Source organism: Rana temporaria, chromosome 13, assembly GCF_905171775.1.
Source record: "Rana temporaria chromosome 13, aRanTem1.1, whole genome shotgun sequence".
Taxonomy (NCBI): domain Eukaryota; kingdom Metazoa; phylum Chordata; class Amphibia; order Anura; family Ranidae; genus Rana; species Rana temporaria.
In genome coordinates, this window is record NC_053501.1 from 97,242,162 (window position 1) to 97,261,421 (window position 19,260).

Below are 19,260 nucleotides of genomic sequence, written 5' to 3' on the forward strand. Positions count from 1 at the left end.
GGGCACCTGGCCGTGACACCTTGTGGCTTCACGGCCCGGTGCGCACTGTGCATGCGAGAGTCGTAGACGATCTTCTGGGACCTGTCACGTGTGCCAGGAGCTAGAAGGAGGGGCTGACTAGGGGGAGAGGAGGAGCGGTCCCTGGGCGGAAGGAGGAAGTGGGACAGGAAGTCTTCTTCAAAACAAAGTACCCACCCCCCCCCCCCCAAAAAAAAATGACATGCCAAATGTGGCATGCAAGGGGGCGAGGAGTACTTAAAGCGGAAGTTCCACTTTTGGGTGGAACTCCGCTTTAAGTTTCTCTTTAAAGATGAAATCTGGGCATTTATTTTTTATTTTTTACTAGGGTATGGGGCTGGGCCCGTACAGCATGGGTTACCTGCTTGTTTTGGTCTAGGGCAGGGGTATGAAACTTAATTTCATCACGGGCCGGATCAGCATTATGGTTGCCCTCAAAGGGCCGGTTGTATCTGTAAGACTAAATAAATGTATCTACTCTTAATCATTTTAAATAATTGCTTCTGCATTCAATTATTACTGGTTTTAGTAATAACTTCAAGCAGAGCCCCACCCAAAAGGTGAAGCTCCGCTTGTTTGCTTCCTCCCCCCTCCGCTGCCACATTTGACACCTTTCAGGGAGGTGTTTTTGACAGGTACCCGTCCCCACTTCTGGGAGACCTCACTGCGGGCAGGTCCCCCAGAAGTTCGCCTCCCCCTCCTCCTTCCCCCGGCGGCAACAGCACCCGAGAGCTAATTGAAAAATCGATGGGTCGCCGACATCGCGGGATCCCTGAACAGGTAAGTGTCCTAATATTAAAAGTCAGCAGCTACAGTATTTGTAGCTGCTAAATTAAAATTGTTTGGTGAAGGGGCTGGAGCTCCTCTTTAAGCTGTGAAAGGTGGGTGCAGACCGACACGGAGCCCGCTCCCACTCTTGTAGCAGATGATGCAAGTCTGACAAGGAGAGTTGCACACCGCTGGTATCATCCACAAGAAACTGGTTATGCCATGGTGTTCTGTGTGAGCAGTCTCCTATAAAGTTTCTTGTGGATGATACCAGCATAATAATTATAAGCAAATGTCCAGAGCACCCCTCCCCCTTACATCAGATGTCAAGAACCCCCACCATCAGAAGTCAAGAGTCTTCTACTCTCCCTTACATCACAGTGCACCCCCTTGTGCTGTTGCTGGGAAGAAGCTGAGGGCAGAGCTGGGAAGCAGAAAGTGCATGGGTCTGAAGGAGGACCAGAGGAGACCTGGAGTAAGTTGTCAGAGTCTGCTGAAAGCTGAGACCAGGAAAGGCAGAAACCAGTGGGTGCTGCAGATGCAAAGAGAGGAGCAGGATCTGTAGGAGGATCTGTCCTCCTCTCTGTTGTCAACTGCTGTAATGGAGGGCAGAGACAAGCCTCTCCATGGCTGCATGGAGAAGCATAGGATCTGGTGGAGGAGTTCTATCTTTCTCTCTCCTGCCAGCTGCTGGGCATAGACGAGGGGGTGCCACTGATGCAGGAGATGTGCAAGGGCCACACGAAATGGCCTGGAGGGCGGGATTCGGCCCGTGGGCCTTGTGATTGACACATGTGGTCCAGGGGTTTGGAGAGCCGAGAAACACTCACCTAATCCTCCCAGTGCAAGACTGATCCCTTTGGCTCCTGCTCCCCTGTGGTCCAGTTGTCTTATGCGGTGGACTGTTCCTGACTTCATCATGGCCATAGACCGGCTCTGTACATGAAGTAGTCAGGAACAGTCTACTGGTGGGGGAGTGACATTTTCTGGAGGATTGAAGGAACAGGTGAGCTTAGACATTGGCCCGGATCCACAAAGCACTTGCGCCGACGTATCTCAAGATATGCGCCATCGTATCTGTGCGCCGGACCCACAAACTAAGATACGCTTAAAAACAGGCTTAAACCCGCCGACGTAACTTGCCTACGCCGGCGTAGCGTAGGCGCACATTTAGGCTGGACGCATGTGGCGCTCCTATTGATTTTCTATTCAAATATGCAAATGAGGGAAATACGGCGATTCACGAACGTACGTGCGCGTAAGTTCTAAGTCCTGCGTAAAGTTATGCCCCATAAAGGAGGTGTAACTCAGCAGCAGCATCCATGCAAAGGGCTGCACCAGGGAACCCAAGCCGGCGTAATTTACGTTGACATGTGTGACTGGGCGTAGATTACGTTCAGGGCGTACGCAGTGATCCAGCGTATCTAAGGCAGCTGTTCCAACGTGGTTGTGAGCATGCGCACGGGGATGCGTCCATGTCCCGGCGCATGCGCAGTTCGTTATACGTATGTGTCTGGCGCTTGGCCCATCATTTGCATGGGGTCACGGCTCATTTGCATGGCTCACGCCCACTTCCACCTACGCCGGTTTACGCCTTAGAAACCCAGCGCAGTTTTGGGAGCATTGGCTTTGTGAATTCCGTGCTTGCCTCTCTGCGCTGCGTCGGCGTAGTGTATATTATTTGCACTACAGCGGCGTAATGTGCGCCCGCTCTCTGTGAATCCGGGCCATTGTGTTAAAGCATGAGGGAATAAAAGTTGGGCTTTAACTATGGTATATCCCTAATCAGCTCTACCCATTGATAAACATAAGGATTTAGAGCAGGGGTCTCAAACTCAAATTACCTGAGGGCCACAAGACAAGTTTTCATATGCCATGGGGGGCCGCATGCAAACTTTCAAACTTCAAAAACAACAGTACTGGTGTCAGCGAACACATTATTAACCCCCAGCACTGGTGTCAGCGAGCGCATTATTACCACCAGCACTGGTGTCAGCGAGCGCATTATTACCACCAGCACTGGTGTAAGGCAGGGTTTGACAAATTTGCTTGGAATCTAGAAGCCAGCTAAAAAAGTTAGGAGCCAGAAAACGCACCCCGTCCCGACGAGCTTGCGCGCAGAAGCGAACACATACGTGAGCAGCGCCCGCATATGTAAACGGTGTTCAAACCACACATGTGAGGTATCGCCGCGATTGGTAGAGTGAGAGCCATAATTCTAGCTCCTCTGTAACTCAAAACATGCAACCTGTAGATTTTTTTAAACGTCGCCTATGAAGAATTTAAAGGGTAAAAAAGTTTGTCGGCATTCCACAAGCGGACACAATTTTGAAGCGTGACATGTTGGGTATGAATTTACTTGGCGTAACATTATCTTTTATAATATAAAAAAAAATGGGGATAACTTTACTGTTATCTTATTTTTTAATTAAAAAAAGTGTATTTTTTTCCCAAAAAAGTGCGCTTGTAAGACCGCTGCGCAAATACGGCGTAACAGAAAGTATTGCAACGATCGCTATTTTATTCTCTAGGGTGTTAGGATAAAAAATATATATAATGTTTGGGGGTTCTAATTAGAGGGAAGAATATGGCAGTGAAAATAGTGTAAAATGACATTAGAATTGCTGTTTAACTTGTAATGCTCAACTTGTAATACCAACGGCCACCACCGGATGGCGCCAGCTCACATCTGGTGGTAATAACTTGTAATACCAACGGCTCACCACCCGATAGCGCCAGCTCAAAAAATGGCCCTCACTTCCACCCTGCCTGCGGGCCATTTATAACTGGCCCGCGGGCCGCAAATGGCCCGCGGGCCTGTACTTTGAGACCACTGATTTAGAAGATATGGGGCAGATTCACAGAGCAAGTACGCCGGCGTATCTACTGATACGCCAGCGTACTTTCAAATTTCCTGCGTCGTATCTTTAGTTTGAATCCTCAAACCAATATACAACGGCATCTGGGTAAGAGACGACAGGCGTACGGCTTCGTACGCCTTCGGATCGCAGATGCAATACTTCGGCGTCCGCTGGGTGTAGTTCGTGTCGTTTTCCGCGTCGGGTATGCAAATGAGCTTTTTCCGACGATCCACGAACGTACGCGCGGTCATCGCATTCTCTTACGTCGTCTGTAGTCGGCTTTTTCCTGCGTATAGTTAAAGCTGCTATTTTGTGGCGTATAGATAGACTTGCCATGTTAAAGTATGGCCGTCGTTCCTGCGTCGAAATTTGATTTTTTTTTTTTGCGTAAGTCGTCTGTGAATAGGGATGGACGTAACTCTAAGTTCAAAAAATGACGTCGTTGCGACGTCATTTAGCGCAATGCACGGCGAGAAATTTAGGAACGACGCATGCACATTTCATTCGGCTCGGGGACGCACTTCATTTAAATGAAACCCGCCCAATTTCAAATACGCCGCCAGAAAAACACTACGCCGCCGTAACTTACGGCGCAAATTCTTCCTGGATTCGAATTTACTCCAGGTAAGATACGGCGGCGTAGCGTATCTCTGATACGCTGCGCCTGTCCAATTGTATGTGAATCTGCCCCTAAGTACATATCTACCTGTACATTTCATGTACATTTTATTTTTATTTTTTTAACTGTATATTAAACAATTCCTATTTTTTTTTTTTTTTTAGCCTGTCCTCCAGGATCTTGGGGAAAAGACTGCTCCAGCAGCTGCAATTGCCAGCATGGAGGGCAGTGCAGTCCTGTAGACGGGTCGTGTAAATGTTTGCCAGGATGGACTGGAAAGACTTGCTCTCAAGGTAAAGAAGCCCCTAAGGAGAGTTTCACAAATGTTGGCCATTCACGTACCATCAGAAAAACAACCTATGCAGTAATCAGGGTTGTCTATACTACTGTATTTAATTCCCCCGTGTCACTACCAACATTGTACTAGCTGCATTGGCTGTGTAGGCTTGTCCATGGACAGTCATTATGGACTATCTGTAACTTACTGGTGTGATTTTCATAATGTCCATGCCAGGGTGACCAATGATTCATCCTTCTAGACAGATTTTGTGTGGTTAGGGTGCTGATTTCCCCCCAAAAAAGTCTGGCATTCCATAAATGAAATAATTTCCAGTGTAATAACAAGAGAAGAAACATTCCAATAGGCTATCTTTAATCACTTGACCTCTGGAAGATTTACCTCCCTTCATGACCAGGACATTTCTTGTGATACGGCACTGCGTTACTTTAACTACTTGCCGACCAACCGCCGCAGTTATACAGCGGCAGGTTGGCTCCCCTGCGCGAGAGCCCGTAGCTATACGTCACCTCGCGAAGCAGCCACTAGGGGCGCCCCCCGCTCGTCCCTGATCCCGCGGGTGCGATCACCGACGGGCACCCGTGATTGCTTGTTACAAAGCGGAGACCGGGAGCTGTGTGTGTAAACACACAGGTCCCGGTCCTGTCAGGGGAGAAATGCTGATCTTCTGTTTATACAATGTATGAACAGAAGATCAGTGTTTCCCCTAGTGAGTCCACCCCCCCCCTACAGTAAGAACACACCCAGGGAACATACTTAACCCCTTCCCCGCCCCCTTAGTGTTAACCCCTTCCCTGCCAGTGACATTTTTATAGTAATCCAATGCATTTTTATAGCACTGATCGCTATAAAAATGCCAATGGTCCCAAAAATGTGTCAAAAGTGTCCGAAGTTTCCGCCATAATGTCGCAGTACCGAAAAAAAATCGCTGATCGCCGCCATTACTAGTAAAAAAAATATATTAATAAAAATGCCATAAATCTACCCCCTATTTTATAAACGCTATGGGCCGGATTCAGAAAGAAATGCCTATCTTTAGGCGGGCGTAGCGTATCTCAGATACACTACACCGCCGTATTCACAAAGAACTTGCGCTCTAAGTTACGGCGGCGTAGTGTAAATGGGCCGGCGTAAGGCCGCCTAATTCAAACTAGGCTGGTAGTGGGCGTGTTGTATGTTAATGACTCGTGACCCCACGTAAATGACGCGCTTTACGAACGGTGCATGCGCGCGCATGCTCAGTATCACATCAAATTTTCTCCGTAAATTACGCCCGCTCAATGCTTAGTCGACGTGAACTTAACCTACGCCCAGCCCCATTCACGGACGACTTACGCAAACGACGTAAAACGTGTAAAATTTGACGCTGTTCCCACGTCCATACTTAACATTGGCTGCACCTCATATAGCAGGGGTAACTTTACGTCGGTTAGACGCCTTACGTAAACAACGTATATTGATATGCCGGGCGCAACTACGTTCGTTAATCAGAGTATCTTACTCATTTGCATATTTTTTAATGGGAACGCCGAATGCGTCAAGCGAAACTATGCACCCACGATACGCCGGCATAGGCAAGTTACGTCGGACAGCTGAAGCCATGTTTTCAGGCGTATCTAGCTTTCTAAATCGGCGTAAAGATGCAACGGCGCACATTTGAAATTACGGCGGCGTATCTGGAGATATGCCCCCGTATCTCCTTTCTGAATCCGGCCCTCTAACTTTTGCGCAAACCAATCAATAAACGCTTATTGCAATTTTTTTTTTACCAAAAATATGTGGAAGAATATGTATCAGCCTAAACTGAGGAAATTTTTTTTTATATATATATTTTTGGGGAATATTTATTATAGCAAAAAGTAAAAAATATTTTTTTTTTTTCAAAATTGTCGCTCTATTTTTGTTTACAGCGCAAAAACAACCGCGGAGATTTTCTCTTCCTGTGTGATGTCTGGGCATACAGCCAAGATAGCTAAAATTGCTGATTGGATGAAAAGGCACACACCCCCTCTCATCATAGGCAGAGACTCTCAGAGGTGTTTTGTAACAGGGCCAGCTGGCTGCTAATCTATTCATCGATTACAGAAATGTCAGGCTGCTTACTGTTGACCTGTAATCCAATATGCTGTTCTAAACTTTCTTTAATTTTAAAGCATTTTTATTTGTGTATTTTGTTTGTGTTTTCTTTTATTTTCAGAGAAAAAATACTAAACATACTGTATACTATTTCTTTAGCATGTTCACTGGGACTTTGGGGGAAGGACTGCGCTAACACCTGTTATTGCCAAAATGGAGGGCATTGTAGTCCGATTGATGGAACTTGTGTCTGTTCTTCCGGATGGACTGGAAAAATGTGTTCTGAAGGTAAAACTGCTGCATGTCTGAAGTTTCCTTTATTTCCAAGTTTTTATCCTTATGTCCGTTATTCATCCCTAATTAACAAAACTTGTGAAGAAGACGGTTTTAATGGGCCACTTTAACAAAAATATTATATTCTGGTAACTGTATGAGGTTAATACCTGTACTGATAGTATTCAGTTTGTTGACACCTGACCATCACACCTACAGTATATGTGCGTGTTGGACATCCCATTCAAAAACCAAGGGTATTAGTATGGAGTGCCCCCCCTTCACCCCATTCTACATTCCCTTTGGCTATAACAGCCTCCATCCTCCTGGGAAGGCGTCACACAAGATGTTTGATTTTTATGTCTGTTTAGGGTGTTTAGACCCCCTTAGAGCTAGTTTACACTTGCTTCAAAACATGGCTTCGGACGCGCTTTGTTTAAGCTCTCTGAACGCCAGTCAAAGCTCCTGTCACTGAATAAAATGGTTGGCTTACAGTAGGTGTTTGTGATATTGTGCTTTCAGCACGACAGCGTCACGCTGATACTCGGCGACAGGGTGCCGAGATCTCGCCGACATCTCACACTCACTGGAATAGTGACAGCACATCCCAGCAAGCGCGTCATAGAAGCGACGGGAGATCCGACTTGGATTCCCGCCAATTCTACACGTGTGCGGCGTTTGTTATGAATCCTGAGGGGGAAGTCCCCGCCGGATTTTAAATAAAAATCCGGCATGGGTCCCCCCCTCAGGAGCATACCGGGCCCTTAGGTCTGTTATGGGTTGTAAGGAGAGCCCCCTCTACGCCGAAAAAAACGGCGTAGGGGTCCCCCTACAATCCATACCAGACCCGTATCCAAAGCACGCTACCCGGCCAGCCAGGAAGGGAGTGGGGACGAGCGAGCGCCCCCCCCCCTCCTGAGCCGTACCAGGCTGCATGCCCTCAACATGGGGGGGTTGGGTGCTCTGGGGCAGGGGGGCGCACTGCGGCCCCCCCACCTCAGAGCACCCTGTCCCCATGTTGATGAGGACAGGGCCCCTTCCCGACAACCCTGGCCGTTGGTTGTCGGGGTATGCGGGCGGGAGGCTTATCGGAATCTGGGAGCCCCCTTTAATAAGGGGGCCCCCAGATACCGGCCCCCCACCCTAAGTGAATGAGTATGGGGTACATCGTACCCCTACCCATTCACCTGCAAGAAAAGTGGTAAAAACACAAATAAACCACACAGTGTATTAAAATATTTTATTTTTCTGCTCCGGAGGCCGCCCCCTGTCTTCTTTATTAGCTCTTTTACCAGGGGGGGCTTCTTCTTTGACGTCTTCGGGTGGGTGGGGGCCGCCGTCTGGTTCTCTTCCACCGCCGGGGGGGGGTGGCTTTTAAAAAAGCCCCCACCCCCCCGGCGGGTTTCCTCCGGCGTCTTCGGCGGGGCTCTTCTTCTTCCGCTATCCCGACGGGTCTTCTCAACTCTCCGGGGTTCTCCTTCTGTCTTCGCCGCTCTCCGTTGTTGACTCGGCGCACCCCGGTTCTTCGTCTCGCTGTCCGGTGTCTTCTTCCGTGCTGTACGTCTTCTCCTTCCGTGCTGTGATGAGTTCTTCTTCCGTGCTGTGACGTCATGTTCTTCACTTCTCTCCTTCTCCCGATGTTGACTCGCCGGTCCTCCTCGCTGAAATGACGGATGCGCGCCTTGCATCGGACCTATATAGGCCTCACAGTCCCATCATGCTCTGTACCTACCCATGTGATACCTACCCACGTGGTAGGTATCACATGGGTAGGTACAGAGCATGATGGGACTGTGAGGCCTATATAGGTCCGATGCAAGGCGTGCATCCGTCATTTCAGCGAGGAGGACCGGCGAGTCAACATCGGGAGAAGGAGAGAAGTGAAGAACATGACGTCACAGCACGGAAGAAGAACTCATCACAGCACGGAAGGAGAAGACGTACAGCACGGAAGAAGACACCGGACAGCGAGACGAAGAACCGGGGTGCGCCGAGTCAACAACGGAGAGCGGCGAAGACAGAAGGAGAACCCCGGAGAGTTGAGAAGACCCGTCAGGATAGCGGAAGAAGAAGAGCCCCGCCGAAGACGCCGGAGGAAACCCGCCGGGGGGGCGGGGGCTTTTTTAAAAGCCACCCCCCCCGGCGGTGGAAGAGAACCAGACGGCGGCCCCCACCCACCCGAAGACGTCAAAGAAGAAGCCCCCCCTGGTAAAAGAGCTAATAAAGAAGACAGGGGGCGGCCTCCGGAGCAGAAAAATAAAATATTTTAATACACTGTGTGGTTTATTTGTGTTTTTACCACTTTTCTTGCAGGTGAATGGGTAGGGGTACGATGTACCCCATACTCATTCACTTAGGGTGGGGGGCCGGTATCTGGGGGCCCCCTTATTAAAGGGGGCTCCCAGATTCCGATAAGCCTCCCGCCCGCATACCCCGACAACCAACGGCCAGGGTTGTCGGGAAGGGGCCCTGTCCTCATCAACATGGGGACAGGGTGCTCTGAGGTGGGGGGGGCCGCAGTGCGCCCCCCTGCCCCAGAGCACCCAACCCCCCCATGTTGAGGGCATGCAGCCTGGTACGGCTCAGGAGGGGGGGGGCGCTCGCTCGTCCCCACTCCCTTCCTGGCTGGCCGGGTAGCGTGCTTTGGATACGGGTCTGGTATGGATTGTAGGGGGACCCCCTACGCCGTTTTTTCTGGCGTAGGGGGGCTATCCTTACAACCCATAACAGACCTAAGGGCCCGGTATGCTCCTGAGGGGGGACCCATGCCGGATTTTTATTTAAAATCCGGCGGGGACTTCCCCTTCAGGATTCATAACAAACGCCGCACACGTGTAGAATTGGCGGGAATCCAAGTCGGATCTCCCGTCGCTTCTATGACGGCTCTGTCTCCATCGCGGCAAGCCAGCTCGGCGCTGGCTCCCGCGATGGGGCTCGTAGGTGCTCAATCTCGCTGAGAAAGAGAGCGAGATTGACACAAAATCGGGTTCACCTACTGTACAGTCCTGTTTACACCTGCTTTTGCTTGGTGCTTCGATGAGGCTTCGGTGGGGCTTTGGTGGAGCTCCGATCGGGCTTCGGTGAGGCTTCAGTGGGGCTTCAAGCAAGCTTTGCCATAGACTTCTATGGAGTCTTTGAAGAGGCTTTAAAGCACCCCTGAAGCTACATGGGGTATCATTTTTGAAGCAAAGCTCGCTTGAAGCCCCACTGAAGCCTCACCGAAGACCCACTGAAGCCCCATGGAAGATCCACCAAAGCACCACCGAAGCCTCATTGAAGCCTCATCGAAGCATGAAGCAAAAGCAGGTGTAAACAGGACTGTAAGCTAACCATTTTATTTAGTGATAGGAGCTTTGACTAGCGTTCAGAGAGCTTTAACAAAGCCTGTCTGAGGCCTTGTTAAAGCTGAAGTTTACACGCAAGTGTAAGTGTAAAGCAAGGTGTAAACAGGACTGTAGGCTAACAATTTTATTTAGTGAGGGGCTTTGACTGGCGTTCAGGGAGCTTTAACAAAGCGTGTCAAAAGCTTTGTTTTGAAGCACGCTTTGTTAAAGCTCTCTGAATGCCAGTCAAAGCCCCTCACTAAATAAAATTGTTAGCCTACAGTCCTGTTTACACCTTGCTTTACACTCAGGCCCTGTACACACGAGCGGATATCCGATGAAAATGGTCCGCCGGACCGTTTCCAGCGGACATTTCTGCTCCGGATTTTGATCTGATGGCTGTACACACCATCAGATCAAAATCCCCGCGAAAAACATACGCAGTGACGTGGCCGCGACGATGACGCGGCGACGTGCGCGACCCTGGAAGGTAAATACTTTCACGCATGCGTCCAATCACTTTGACGCATGCGAGGGATGGGGAGCGGACGGACTGATCCGGTGAGTCTGTACAGACGACCGGATCAGTCCGACGGACAGGTTTCCAGCGGATAGATTTCTTAGCATGCTAAGAAATTTTTATCCGCTTGAAAACCGGTCGGCTGGAGAAATGTCCGCCGAAAAATGTCCGCTAGGCCCTACACACGACCGGATTTGTCTGCTGGAACTGATCCTCGGATAAATCCCAACGGACAGATCCGGTCGTGTGTACGGGGCCTTACACTTGCGCGTAAACTTCAGCTTTAACAAGGCTTCAGACATGCTTTGTTAAAGCTCTCTGAACACTAGTCAAAGCTCCTATTACTAAATAAAATGGTTAGCTTACAGTCCTGTTTACACCTTGCTTTTGCTTGGTGCTTCGATGAGACTTTAGTGGAGCTTTGATGGGGCTTCGACGAGCCATTGGTGGGACTTCGATGAGACTTTGGTGAAGCTTTGTTGGGCTTCGATGAGGCTTCAACGAGGCTGCAGTGGGGCTTCAAGCGAGCTTTGTCATAGACTTCTATGGAGGCTCTGAAGACGCTTTGAAGCACCACTAAAGCTACATGGGGTATCATTTTTTAAGTAAAGCAAAAGCAAGTGTAAAGGGACTGTAAGCTAACCATTTTATTTGGTGACAGGAGCTTTGACTAGCGTTCAGAGAGCTTTAACAAAGCCTGTCCGAAGCCTTGTTTTGAAGCAAGTGTAAACAAGCCATTAATGTGTGTTGAAGCTGAAGCAAGTGTAAATGAGCCCTAAAGTAGAACTATAGGCAAAAAAAAGATTTTTAATTTTGGATAGAGGGAGGGTTATATCCCTTGTCAGTTTATTTTTTGCCATCTGTGTCCCATTGGGAAGATTTCCCTTCGCTTTTTGTCTTATAGCCAAAACAGGAGAGGAAATCCCTGCAAATTATGGGAATCCCTTGGGGACCCCCAGGTCACCAGAACTAGTGTGCCCATTGGAAGATGCCCACTATATTACTTTTCTGGGGACAACCCAAAATTTGGGATTTTCTTTTACTGTTACCTTCAATGATAATGGTAAACAGGACAAATAGAGGGTGAATCTCCCTAATGGAGGCAGCAATGCAATCCAAAATCCTAATCTCTCTCCACTCTTTCAAAATAAAAAAATAAATAAAATTGCCTTCAGACCCCTGTCACACTGGGGCCGCAGCCACGTTAGTGCCAAAGCGTCACTTGTTTTAGCGGCACTTTTCCCAAAGAAGGGGTTAAAAACTCTCTCTGGGTTGCGGCACTTCCGAAGCGATTTTCAGGCGTTTCAGAAGCGCTGTCCATTCATTACAATGGGCAGGGCATTTTGGGAGCGCTAAATACAGCGATCCCAACCTGCCCCAATGATGCTGCTTGCAGGACTTTTCGGAATGTCCTGCACGTGCACCATCCCAGTATGAAAAGTCACACTTGAATGAATGGGATGCGGTTTTCAGGCACTAAGCAGAGGCTATTTCTAGCGCTGAAGCAGCTGAAAACTGCCCCAGTGTGAAAGGGGTCGTCTTTGTACTTTTAAAGCGGAGGTTCACCCTAATAGCATGTATATCTGACCAACTCCCTTATAGTTGTAACAAGTACTGTCCGCAATTAGTTTTTTTTTATGCTTTACGTACCTTGTCATCCATTTTTTCAATCTACTTCTCCCCGCGGGAGTAGGCGTTTCTATGCCTAGGGGGTTTGTCATCTGGGAGGTCGCCCAGATGATTGACGTCTGTTCGCCCCGGCAGATAAGGCCGGGTTACGGGGCTTCCGAAAAAAGCCAAACATGCAGACATGTGAGTCGGCTCCTTATGGCACCTGCATTCTGCATTTGGCTTTTTTCGGAAGCCCCGTAACGCGCCTACGCAATACGGGGGGTGGGGCCTTATCTGCCGGGGCGAACAGACGTCAATCATCTGGGCGACCTCCCAGATGATAATCCCGCTAGGCATAGAAACGCCTACTCCCGTGGGGAGAAGTAGATTGAAAAAATGGATTACAAGGTACGTAAAGCATAAAAAAAAAACTAATTGCGGACAGTACTTGTTACGACTATAAGGGAGTTGGTCAGATATACATGCTATTAGGGTGAACCTCCGCTTTAAGTTTCTCCACACCAAACTCATCAACCCATGTCTTTATGCAGCTGGTTTTGTGGCACAGTCATGCCGAAAGAGAAAAGGACCTTCCCCAAATTGTTGCCACAAGGTTGCCTAAATTGTCTTTGTACAGGTCGTTCTCAAAAAATTAGCATATTGTGATAAAGTTCATTATTTTCTGTAATGTACTGATAAACATTAGACTTTCATATATTTTAGATTCATTACACACAACTGAAGTAGTTCAAGCCTTTTTATTGTTTTAATATTGATGATTTTGGCATACAGCTCATGAAAACCCAAAATTCCTATCTCAAAAAATTAGCATATTTCATCCGACCAATAAAAGAAAAGTGTTTTTAATAAAAAAAAAAGTCAACCTTCAAATAATTCTGTTCAGTTATGCACTCAATACTTGGTCGGGAATCCTTTTGCAGAAATGACTGCTTCAATGCGGCGTGGCATGGAGGCAATCAGCCTGTGGCACTGCTGAGGTGTTATGGAGGCCCAGGATGCTTCGGTAGCAGCCTTAAGCTCATCCAGAGTGTTGGGTCTTGCGTCTCTCAACTTTCTCTTCCCAATATCCCACAGATTCTCTATGGGGTTCAGGTCAGGAGAGTTGGCAGGCCAATTGAGCACAGTAATACCATGGTCAGTAAACCATTTACCAGTGGTTTTGGCACTGTGAGCAGGTGCCAGGTCGTGCTGAAAAATGAAATCTTCATCTCCATAAAGCTTTTCAGCAGATGGAAGCATTACGTGCTCCAAAATCTCCTGATAGCTAGGTGCATTCACCCTGCCCTTGATAAAACACAGTGGATCAACACCAGCAGCTGACATGGCACCCCAGACCATCACTGACTGTGGGTACTTGACACTGGACTTCAGGCATTTTGGCATTTCCCTCTCCCCAGTCTTCCTCCAGACTCTGGCACCTTGATTACTGAATGACATGCAAAATTTGCTTTCATCCGAAAAAAGTACTTTGGACACTGAGCAACAGTCCAGTGTTGCTTCTCTGTAGCCCAGGTCAGGCGCTTCTGCCGCTGTTTCTGGTTCAAAAGTGGCTTGACCTGGGGAATGCGGCACCTGTAGCCCATTTCCTGCACACGCCTGTACACGGTGGCTCTGGATGTTTCTACTCCAGACTCAGTCCACTGCTTCCGCAGGTCCCCCAAGGTCTGGAATCGGTCCTTCTTCACAATCTTCCTCAGGGTCCGGTCACCTCTTCTCGTTGTGCAACGTTTTCTGCCACACTTTTTCCTTCCCACAGACTTCCCACTGAGGTGCCTTGATACAGCACTCTGGGAACAGCCTATTCGTTCAGAAATTTCTTTCTGTGTCTTACCCTCTTGCTTGAGGGTGTCAATGATGGCCTTCTGGACAACAGTCAGGTCGGCAGTCTTACCCATGATTGCGGTTTGGAGTAATGAACCAGGCTGGGAGTTTTTAAAAGCCTCAGGAATCTTTTGCAGGTGTTTAGAGTTAATTAGTTGATTCAGATGATTAGGTGAAGAGCTTGTTTAGAGAACCTTTTCATGATATGCTAATTTTTTGAGATAGGAATTTGGGGTTTTCATGAGCTGTATGCCAAAATCATCAATATTAAAACAATAAAAGGCTTGAACTACTTCAGTTGTGTGTAATGAATCTAAAATATATGAAAGTCTAATGTTTATCAGTACATTACAGAAAATAATGAACTTTATCACAATATGCTAATTTTTTGAGAACGCCCTGTATGCTGTAGTGATAATGAGAGTACCATTCAATGGAAACATCTGAACTTAATATTTTGGAGGGGTGTACATATACTTCTTGCCATACACACCAAGTACATCGGATCCCTTAAAGATGTTAGATGAGTGCGATGTGAGCTGACAAAATGTTATACGATAAAGTGTGTTCTATTTTTCTTAGTCTGCCCCTTGGGATCATACGGAGAAAACTGTGTAAACAAATGCAGATGCCAAAATGGAGCAGAATGCGATCACATGAATGGGAAGTGTTCCTGCCTGCCTGGATATATTGGTCCATTCTGTGATATTAGTAAGTACATTTAGAACAATTGGTTACATCTATATCAATAAATGGCTGCATATTTTGCATGCCTCCCAACTTTTTGAGCTGGGAACGAGGGACACCTATTAGCAAAAGTAGACAGGCAAAAGACACACACCCCCTGCCATGCCCTTTTTAAAGAGAATTATAAAAAAAAATTTAAGTTAACCACTTCAGCCCCGGACCATATTGCTGGTCAATGACCGGGGCCCCTTTTTGCGATTCGGCACTGCGTCGCTTTAACTGACAATTGCGCTGTCGTGCGACGTTGTTCCCAAACAAAATTGGCGTCCTTTTTTCCCACAAATAGAGCTTTCTTTTGGTGGTATTTGATCACCTCTGTGGTTTTTATTTTTTGCGCTATAAACAAAAATAGAGCGACAATTTTGAAAAAAAAAATATTTTTAACTTTTTGCTGTAATAAATATCCCCCAAAAATATATAAAAAAATCATTTTTTTCCCTCAGTTTAGGCCAATACGTATTCTTCTACATATTGTTCATAAAAAAAACCCGCAATAAGCGTTTATTGATTGGTTTGCACAAAAGTTATAGCGTCTACAAAATAGGGGATAGTTTTATGGCATTTTTATTAATATATTTTTTTTACTAGCAATGGCAGCGATCAGCGATTTTTATCGGTACTGCAAACTTATAGCGGACGCTTCACACACTTTTGACACATTTTTGGGACCATTGGCATTTTTATAGCGATCAGTGCTATAAAAATGCATTGATTACTATAAAAATGCCACTGGCAGGGAAGGGGTTAACACTAGGGGGCGAGGAAGGGGTTATGTTGCCTGTGTGTGTTCTAACTGAAGGGGGGGGGTGGGACAGACTAGGGGAAATGACTGATCACTGTTCATACATTGTATAAACATACGATCTGTCATTTCTCCCCCTGACAGGACCGGGAGCAGTGTGTGTAAACGAGCGATAGCGGGTGCCCGGCGGTGATCGCGCCTGCCGGGCACGCGCGTCGGCACCAGGGGAAAGCGTGCATGTGCCTCTGGCAGCATACATGCGCCCCTAATGGCTGAAATGCGAGATGACGTAATATTACGTCGTTTCGCGCAGCCGTAAAACTGCGGCGGTTGATCGGCTAGTGGTTAAACCCACAAGTTTTTTTTTTTTCTTTTTTAATTGGATGAAAGGTTTAGCACTGGGAAGCACTTCTTGAAATATAAAAAGTGCATTTTATATACAACTATTTAGATCAGACCAAAATGAGGGACAAATGAGGAGCAAAGAGGGATAGAGGGGCATTGTTCCAAACCAGGGACAGTCGGGAGCTATGCATTTTGTATTATTGTTATTTTTGCTTTAAAGTTATCCTTCATGGGATTGTATTACACTAGCATACAAAGCAGAGTGGTTATCCCAGCAAAGATGTTAGCTGGTTCAGCAGGGACCGGCCGAGATTCGATCCATCTATAGGCAGACATATTCATATCCATCAATCAACTTGGGTACAACCAGTATGTTGGATTTCTAGCATGAGATCATTGACAGCAGCTATAGCCACTAGCAATAATCATTGGCCCAGATTCAAGAAGCTATTGCGCCTTGCGCGGCGCAATAGCTGTTTTGCTCCCGCGTAGCGAATGCCCCTGATTCAGGAACATCGCTACGCGGACTGCAGCCTAGGATATGACAAACATAAGCCTCCTTATGCCTTCATATCTCAGGCTGCATTCTTGCGTTGGCCGCTAGGGGGCGCGGCCATTGTGATCGGCGTATAGTATGCAAATTGCATACTACCACCGATTCACAAAAGTTGCGCGGGCCCTGCGCACGCAAGGTACGGAGTTTCCGTACGGCGACTTTAGCGTAAGGCTGCTCCTTCTCATAGTAGGGGCAGCCAATGCTAAAGTATAGCCGCCCTTCCCGCTTGTGAAATTTAAATTTCACGTCGTTTACGTAAGTGATTCGTGAATGGCGCTGGACGCCATTCACGTTCACTTAGAAGCAAATGACGTCCTTGCGACGTCATTTACCGCAATGCACGTCGGGAAAGTTTCCCGACGGAGCATGCGCTGTTCGCTCGGCGCGGGAGCACGCCTAATTTAAATGATTCCCGCCCCCGGCGGGATCATTTACTTTAGGCGCCCTTACGCAGGGCTAATTAGCATAGCGCCCGGCGCAATTTACGGAGCTACTGCTCCGTGAATCGCGGGCAAATCCAAATATTTGCGTGGGCGCAGAGCAAAATCTTTGCCCTTTGCCCACGCAAATATTGCGCGGATCTACCTGAATCTGGGCCACAGTGTTCTCCCGGGCTGGGAAGGCTCCCAGTCCCCCCTTCCGCAGGGAGAATACAACCATTGTTGCGGGAAAGACAATTGTATAATCTATGGCCTGCCTTGGTTTCTATTGTCTTAAATCAACCTGACCTGGCTGATAGTCTGACTCCCAGACAAGTCAATAGCCACTCAGTAAAGGCTTGTCACTCTGGCCCGGATTCAGAGAGCAATTGCGCCTGCGTAACCATAGTTACGCAGCGCAATTGCTTGCTTGCGCCGGCGTTACGATGTTCCTGAATCAGGAGCATTCGTAACGCCGACTGCAGCCTAAAATCTGCGTGGCATAAGGCTCTTATGCCACGCAGATTTTAGGCTGCATTCTTGCGATGACCGCTAGGGGGCGCTCCCATTGTGCTCAGTGTATAGTATGCAAATTGCATACTAACACCGATTCACAATGTTGCGCGAGCCCTGCGTACGCAAGTTACAGAGTTTCCGTACGGCGTATTTAGCGTAAGGTAAATTTGAATTTCACGTTGTTTGCGTAAGTGATTCGTGAATGGCGCTGGACGCCATTCACGTTCACTTTGAAGCAAATGACATCCTTGCGACGTCATTTGCCACAATGCACGTCGGGAAAGTTTCCCGACGGCGCATGCGCTTTATGAACGCGCCTAATTTAAATGATTCCCTCCCCCTGCGGGATCATTTAAATTGCGCACGCTTAGGCCGGGCAATTTTGCCGGCGCGCCTTCGCAATTTACGGAGCTACTGCTCCGTGAAACGAGGGCAGCGGCGCAAATTTGCGGGGGCGCAGGGCAAAATCGCTGCCCTGTGCCTCCGTAATTTATGCGCAATTCTTACTGAATCTGGGCCACTGTCTACACCACTGACATCTTGAAGCCGGCAATGAATACATTTTGGGCTTGGGGATTCCTTTGAGGGAATTTTGCAAGAAAAATAAAAGATTTGAGGAAAGAATATTAGGTTAAGTTAGGCCAGCCATAGATGGAGCGGATTTCTTTCAGGAAAGAAATTCACTCAATTCCCCAATCAACACAGACAGTGTTGACAGGGAATTCCCTCTCTCCGAGCCATTGTACAGCCATGGCCAAAAGTTTGGAGAATTACACAAATACTAATTTTCACAAAGTCTGCTGCCTCAGTTTTTGAGATGGCAAATTGCATATACTCCAGAATGTTATGAAGAGTGATCAGACAAATTGCAATTAATTGCAAAGTTCCTCTTTGCCATGAAAATTAACTTAATCCCATAAAAAAAAATTTCCACTGCATTTGTGAAGAAGGCTTCAGGGTGCCCAAGAAAGTCCAGCAAGCGCCAGGACCGTCTCCTAAAGAGGATTCAGCTGTGGGATCGGAGTGCCACCAGTGCAGAGCTTGCTCAGGAATGGCAGCAGGCAGGTGTGAGCGCATCAGCACGCACAGTGAGGCGAAGACTTTTGGAAGATGGCCTGGTGTCAAGAAGGGCAGCAAAGAAGCCACTTCTCTCCAAAAAAAACATCAGGGACAGATTGATCTTCTGCAGAAAATATGGTGAATGGACTGCTGAGGACTGGGGCAAAGTCATATTCTCCGATGAAGCCTCTTTCCGATTGTTTGGGGCATCAGGAAAAAGGCTTGTCCGGAGAAGAAAAGGTGAGCGCTACCATCAGTCCTGTGTCATGCCAACAGTAAAGCATCCTGAGACCATTCATGTGTGGGGTTGCTTCTCATCCAAGAGAGTGGGCTCACTAATAATTTTGCCCAAAAACACAGCCATGAATAAAGAATGGTACCAAAACACCCTCCAACAGCAACTTCTTCCAACAATCCAACAGTTTGGTGAAGAACAATGCATTTTCCAGCACGATGGAGCACCGTGCCATAAGGCAAAAGTGATAACTAAGTGGCTCGGGGACCAAAACTTTGACATTTTGGGTCCATGGCCTGGAAACTCCCCAGATCCTAATCCCATTGAGAACTTGTGGTCAATCCTCAAGAGGCGGGTGGACAAACAAAAACCCACTAATTCTGACAAACTCCAAGAAGTGATTATGAAAGAATGGGTTGCTATCAGTCAGGA

General features: G+C 47.7%; 1 protein-coding gene across 2 annotated transcripts in view; it reads left to right on the forward strand.

The window, feature by feature from the left end:
• The window catches only part of LOC120920885 (multiple epidermal growth factor-like domains protein 10), a 221,048-nt gene that overhangs the window by 169,435 nt on the left and 32,353 nt on the right, over positions 1 to 19,260 (forward strand). For both annotated transcript variants that reach the window (XM_040333275.1, XM_040333274.1), the window contains exons 16-18: positions 4,431 to 4,559; positions 6,800 to 6,928; positions 14,792 to 14,920. In XM_040333275.1, the coding sequence (XP_040189209.1) occupies positions 4,431 to 4,559; positions 6,800 to 6,928; positions 14,792 to 14,920 (387 nt within the window). The remainder of the gene's footprint in view (positions 1 to 4,430; positions 4,560 to 6,799; positions 6,929 to 14,791; positions 14,921 to 19,260) is intronic.